This window comes from Thalassophryne amazonica, chromosome 13, assembly GCF_902500255.1.
Source record: "Thalassophryne amazonica chromosome 13, fThaAma1.1, whole genome shotgun sequence".
NCBI lineage: Eukaryota > Metazoa > Chordata > Actinopteri > Batrachoidiformes > Batrachoididae > Thalassophryne > Thalassophryne amazonica.
In genome coordinates this window covers 98,572,387-98,580,019 of record NC_047115.1, presented here as the reverse complement: position 1 = coordinate 98,580,019, position 7,633 = coordinate 98,572,387, and the positions used below count along the sequence as shown (strand labels likewise).

General features: G+C 44.1%; 1 protein-coding gene across 1 annotated transcript in view; it reads right to left on the bottom strand.

The window, feature by feature from the left end:
* Positions 1 to 1,264: 1,264 nt before the first annotated feature.
* Positions 1,265 to 7,633, bottom strand: part of aprt (adenine phosphoribosyltransferase) — a 20,076-nt gene continuing 13,707 nt past the window's right edge. Inside the window, exon 5 of the mRNA XM_034184794.1 lies at positions 1,265 to 1,919. Coding sequence (XP_034040685.1) covers positions 1,780 to 1,919 — 140 coding nt within the window. The 3' untranslated portion in view covers positions 1,265 to 1,779. The remainder of the gene's footprint in view (positions 1,920 to 7,633) is intronic.

Sequence of the window (7,633 nt, the reverse complement as noted above, 5' to 3'; positions counted from 1 at the left end):
CTGCAGACCAAAGTGACTGTTTATTTGAAGTGATAGTTTATTTCCCCACGCAGCCACCCATCGTGCACTGTGCCAGTCTCCCGCTTGTTTCCAACCCAGTGCATTTGTGAGTCACATGATTTGAACAATAATGGAATTAAAATGTTACCAATGAACAAAAACATTCATCATGTGATAGCGCTTTTATAGCAACATGTCTGTAGTTAACTGATTACATTTGGGAAACCGCCTCTTGCTGCAAATTGGGCTTTAATGTTGGAATGTGATGTACCTGGATGACATTCTTATGATTGTGTTCCACACGGCTCAGCTCAAGGTTGACTGGCACACTCCTGACCCATCGGCCAGCTCCTGCTGGAACACCTGTTACCAGTAAGTCCAGCGTGGTCGGCACCTGTGTGTGCACACAGCCCCTGCCTCCTCATCGTATTGCGCTGTTGGCTGGCCGCAGTTCTGTGCACAACTCCAGTAACAGTGACCTTGGTAATGAATATTGGCTTATGAGCCATTTATCATAATTTATAAGTAAGTCCTTGTGATTCCTGCATACTCTCTCACATCAGATTGCACCATTTACAAGGTCCTCTAACAACACTAACGCAGCCACTGTTAGCACCATTTTGCACATCCCTTTGCGTGCGCTTTTATGTCCACCCATATAACTGCTAATGTGGGCGTGTCTCTGATGTGCACATCACTGACTTCATGTTTTCACACTTAACAGTTCCCAGCGTCACCGCTAGCTGTTGGGAGAGGAACAGTAGCTGTAGAAACGTGTGTATGCCGGCCTGGATTTTTGCTTGATACACCACACATTTCCACGGTCATTGCACGTGTGCAGATGGATGGACGCCAGGTTTTGTGTGCACAGTCTTTGAGCATGAGGCCCCTGGTGATTTTCGTGCAGAGCTCTTGTGCTGTGCACAAACATCTCTCTGGTTTTAATCCTAAACTTTTAATCCAGGATCAGGTCGTGGGGTAACAGCTCCAGCAGGGGACCCCAGACTTCTCTTTCCTGTGCCACATTGACCACCTCTGACTGGGGGATCGCGAGGTGTTCCCAGTCCAGGGTGGAGATATAATCTCCACCTAGTTCTGGGTCTTCCCCGGGGTCTCCTCCCAGATGGACATGCCTGACATGTCCAGGAGCCATACCTACCAGCAGCCCAAAACACAGGGTTGTCAATCAAAAATACTGATGTGTTTTCAAGGTGGACACACTTGATTCTGTCCACTGACGGCAGCAGAGACACTCAACAGGACGTCCAGCACACTTTGTTTAATATTTGAATTTATAATGTATTGAACACAACAGAACTCAACGGTACATCTGAAGACAGAGGAGGTGGAAGTTAACTTCAGCTGTCTGGTCCCAAAGAGACGCCTCGTCTCCAAGAGGGTCGGCAACGAGACACACGTTTAATCCTCAGTGCTGCCGAGAACACACATTTAATAGAAAAGAAAAAAAAAAAAAAAAACAATTCTGGCTACAAAGGCGGGACCATGCGCTCCTTCAACCTGTTGACCCACCAGTTCCAGTTCAGACTCCCACAGATGCTCAAACCACTTCCAGAGTAATCCAGGGAAAAAGAACAGAAAATCTCACACGTTCATAATGAAGAAAAATAATTAATTTGTGCACATGAATGAACCGTGAGAGTGGATCCTGTGTGTGAACGCCGTCGCGTCCTGGTCCCACACGGACCCTTGAAGCACGTCTGCAGGGAAACTGAAGCGCTGACTGAAACGTGGAACCTGGAGTCCGACAGCCAGCGGCACTCAGTACTGAAGAAGAGACACAACGTTGTGTCCTTTCAGTTTGTCGACACCGTGCAAGTCTGTGAGCTCAATGACCACGAGACAGCCGAGGACCTCCGCCTGCTGCTGCTTCATCAGTTCACAGGCTGCATACAGCGTTCCTACACAACGTCAGAGAACAACACCACAGTCAGAGAGAACAGCAACACAGAACACACACACCGTCAGAGAACAATACACAGACACACACACCGTCAGAGAACAATACACACACCATCAGAACAACACACACACAGACACCGTCAGAGAACAATACACACACCATAACAACACAGTCAGAGAACAATACACACACCATCAGAACAACAACAGACACACACAGACACCATCAGAGAACAATACACACACCATCAGAACAACACACACACAGACACCGTCAGAGAACAACAATACACACACCATAAGAACAACAACACAGTCAGAGAACAATACACACACCATCAGAACAACAACAGACACACACAGACACCATCAGAGAACAACAATACACACACCATCAGAACAACAATAACACAGACACCGTCAGAGAACAACAATACACACACCATCAGAACAACAATAACACAGACACGCACACCGTCAGAGAACAACAATACACACACCATCAGAACAACAATAACACAGACACCGTCAGAGAACAACAATACACACACCATCAGAACAACAACACAGACACCGTCAGAGAACAACAATACACACACCATCAGAACAACAATAACACAGACACACACAGACACCGTCAGAGAACACCACCACAGTCCGAAAACACACACACCAGAGAACAATAATACACAGACACACACACTGTCAGTGAACAGACACACACAGACACCGTCAGAGAACAATACACACACCATCAGAACAACAATAACAGACACACAGACACCGTCAGAGAACAACAATACACACATCATCAGAACAACAATAACAGACACACACAGACACCATCAGAGAACAACAATAACACAGACAGACACCATCAGAGAACAACAATACACACACCATCAGAACAACAATAACACAGACACCGTCAGAACAACAATAACACAGACACCGTCAGAGAACAACGATACACACACACCATCAGAACAATAATAACACAGACACACACACCGTCAGAGAACAACAATACACACACCATCAGAACAACAACACAGACACACACAGACACCGTCAGAGAACAACAATACACACACACCATCAGAACAACAATAACACAGACACACACAGACACCGTCAGAGAACAACAATACACACACACACCATCAGAACAATAATAACACAGACACACAGACACCGTCAGAGAACAACAATACACACACCATCAGAACAACAATAACACAGACACACAGACACCGTCAGAGAACAACAATACACACACACACCATCAGAACAATAATAACACAGACACCGTCAGAGAACAACAATACACACACCATCAGAACAACAATAACACAGACACACACACTGTCAGTGAACAACACCACAGTCAGAGAGAACAGTAACAGTCAGAGAACACACACCATCAGAGAACAACAATACAAACACCATCAGAACAACAATAACACAGACACACACAGACACCGTCAGAGAACAACAATACACACACCATCAGAACAACAATAACACAGACACACACTGTCAGTGAACAACACCACAGTCAGAGAGAACAGTAACAGTCAGAGAACACACACCATTAGAGAACAACAATACACACACCATCAGAACAACAATAACACAGACACACAGACACTGTCAGAGAACAACACCACAGTCAGAGAACACACACACACACCATCAGAGAACAATAATAATACACAGACACACACACACACACCGTCAGAGAACAACACCACAGTCAGAGAGAACAACAACACAGAGAACATACACACCATCAGAGAACAATACACAGAAACACACACTGTCAGTGAACAGACACACACAGACACCGTCAGAGAACAATACACACATCATCAGAACAACAATAACAGACACACACAGACACCGTCAGAGAACAACAATAACACAGACAGACACCATCAGAGAACAACAATACACACACCATCAGAACAACAATAACACAGACACCGTCAGAGAACAACAATACACACACCATCAGAACAACAATAACACAGACACCGTCAGAGAACAACGATACACACACACCATCAGAACAACAATAACACAGACACCGTCAGAGAACAACAATACACACACACACCATCAGAACAATAATAACAGACACACAGACACCGTCAGAGAACAACAATACACACACCATCAGAACAACAATAACACAGACACACAGACACCGTCAGAGAACAACAATACACACACACCATCAGAACAATAATAACACAGACACACACAGACACCGTCAGAGAACAACAATACACACACCATCAGAACAACAATAACACAGACACACACACTGTCAGTGAACAACACCACAGTCAGAGAGAACAGTAACAGTCAGAGAACACACACCATCAGAGAACAACAATACAAACACCATCAGAACAACAATAACACAGACACACACAGACACCGTCAGAGAACAACAATACACACACCATCAGAACAACAATAACACAGACACACACACTGTCAGTGAACAACACCACAGTCAGAGAGAACAGTAACAGTCAGAGAACACACACCATTAGAGAACAACAATACACACACCATCAGAACAACAATAACACAGACACACAGACACTGTCAGAGAACAACACCACAGTCAGAGAACACACACACACACCATCAGGGAACAATAATAATACACAGACACACACACTGTCAGTGAACAGACACACACACACACACACCGTCAGAGAACAACACCACAGTCAGAGAGAACAACAACACAGAGAACATACACACCATCAGAGAACAATACACAGAAACACACACCGTCAGAGAACAACAATACACACACCATCAGAACAACAATAACACAGAGAACACACACCATCAGAGAACAATACACAGACACACACACACCATCAGAACAACAATACACACACCATCAGAACAACAATAACACAGACACGCACACCGTCAGAGAACAACAATACACACACCATCAGAACAACAATAACACAGACACCGTCAGAGAACAACAATACACACACCATCAGAACAACAACACAGACACCGTCAGAGAACAACAATACACACACCATCAGAACAACAATAACACAGACACACACAGACACCGTCAGAGAACACCACCACAGTCCGAAAACACACACACCAGAGAACAATAATACACAGACACACACACTGTCAGTGAACAACACACACAGACACCGTCAGAGAACAATACACACACCATCAGAACAACAATAACAGACACACAGACACCGTCAGAGAACAACAATACACACATCATCAGAACAACAATAACAGACACACACAGACACCATCAGAGAACAACAATAACACAGACAGACACCATCAGAGAACAACAATACACACACCATCAGAACAACAATAACACAGACACCGTCAGAACAACAATAACACAGACACCGTCAGAGAACAACGATACACACACACCATCAGAACAATAATAACACAGACACACACACCGTCAGAGAACAACAATACACACACCATCAGAACAACAACACAGACACACACAGACACCGTCAGAGAACAACAATACACACACACCATCAGAACAACAATAACACAGACACACACAGACACCGTCAGAGAACAACAATACACACACCATCAGAACAACAATAACACAGACACACAGACACCGTCAGAGAACAACAATACACACACCATCAGAACAACAATAACACAGACACACAGACACCGTCAGAGAACAACAATACACACACACCATCAGAACAATAATAACACAGACACCGTCAGAGAACAACAATACACACACCATCAGAACAACAATAACACAGACACACACACTGTCAGTGAACAACACCACAGTCAGAGAGAACAGTAACAGTCAGAGAACACACACCATCAGAGAACAACAATACAAACACCATCAGAACAACAATAACACAGACACACACAGACACCGTCAGAGAACAACAATACACACACCATCAGAACAACAATAACACAGACACACACTGTCAGTGAACAACACCACACAGAGAGAACAGTAACAGTCAGAGAACACACACCATTAGAGAACAACAATACACACACCATCAGAACAACAATACACAGACACACAGACACTGTCAGAGAACAACACCACAGTCAGAGAACACACACACACACCATCAGAGAACAATAATAACATACACAGACACACACACACACACCGTCAGAGAACAACACCACACAGAGAGAACAACAACACAGAGACACACACACCATCAGAGAACAATACACAGACACACACACTGTCAGTGAACAGACACACACAGACACCGTCAGAGAACAATACACACACCATCAGAACAACAATAACAGACACACACAGACACCGTCAGAGAACAACAATAACACAGACAGACACCATCAGAGAACAACAATACACACACCATCAGAACAACAATAACACAGACACCGTCAGAGAACAACAATACACACACCATCAGAACAACAATAACACAGACACCGTCAGAGAACAACAATACACACACACCATCAGAACAACAACACAGACACCGTCAGAGAACAACAATACACACACACACCATCAGAACAATAATAACAGACACACAGACACCGTCAGAGAACAACAATACACACACCATCAGAACAACAATAACACAGACACACAGACACCGTCAGAGAACAACAATACACACACACCATCAGAACAATAATAACACAGACACACACAGACACCGTCAGAGAACAACAATACACACACCATCAGAACAACAATAACACAGACACACACACTGTCAGTGAACAACACCACAGTCAGAGAGAACAGTAACAGTCAGAGAACACACACCATCAGAGAACAACAATACAAACACCATCAGAACAACAATAACACAGACACACACAGACACCGTCAGAGAACAACAATACACACACCATCAGAACAACAATAACACAGACACACACACTGTCAGTGAACAACATCCACAGTCAGAGAGAACAGTAACAGTCAGTGAACACCACACACAGAGAGAACAACAATACACACACCATCAGAACAACAATAACACAGACACCACACTGTCAGAGAACAACACCACAGTCAGAGAACACACACAACACACCATCAGGGAACAATAATAATACACAGACACACACACTGTCAGTGAACAGACACACACACACACACACCGTCAGAGAACAACCACCACAGTCAGAGCGTAACAACAACACAGAGAACATACACACCATCAGAGAACAATACACACAGACACACACACCGTCAGAGAACAACAATACACACACCATCAGAACAACACATAACACAAGAGAACACACACCATCAGCAGGAGAACAATACTACCATGACCACACACACCCCCATTCAGAACTACCACTACACCCACACCATCAGAACAACAATAACATAGACACACACAGACCCGTCAGAGAACAACAATACACACACCATCAGAACAACAATAACACAGACACACAGACACCATCAGAGAACAACAATACACACACACCATCAGAACAATAATACACAGACACACACACTGTCAGTGAACAGACACACACAGACACCGTCAGAGAACAACAATACACACACCATCAGAACAACAATAACAGACACACACAGACACCATCAGAGAACAACAATACACACACCATCAGAACAATAATAACACAGACACCGTCAGAGAACACA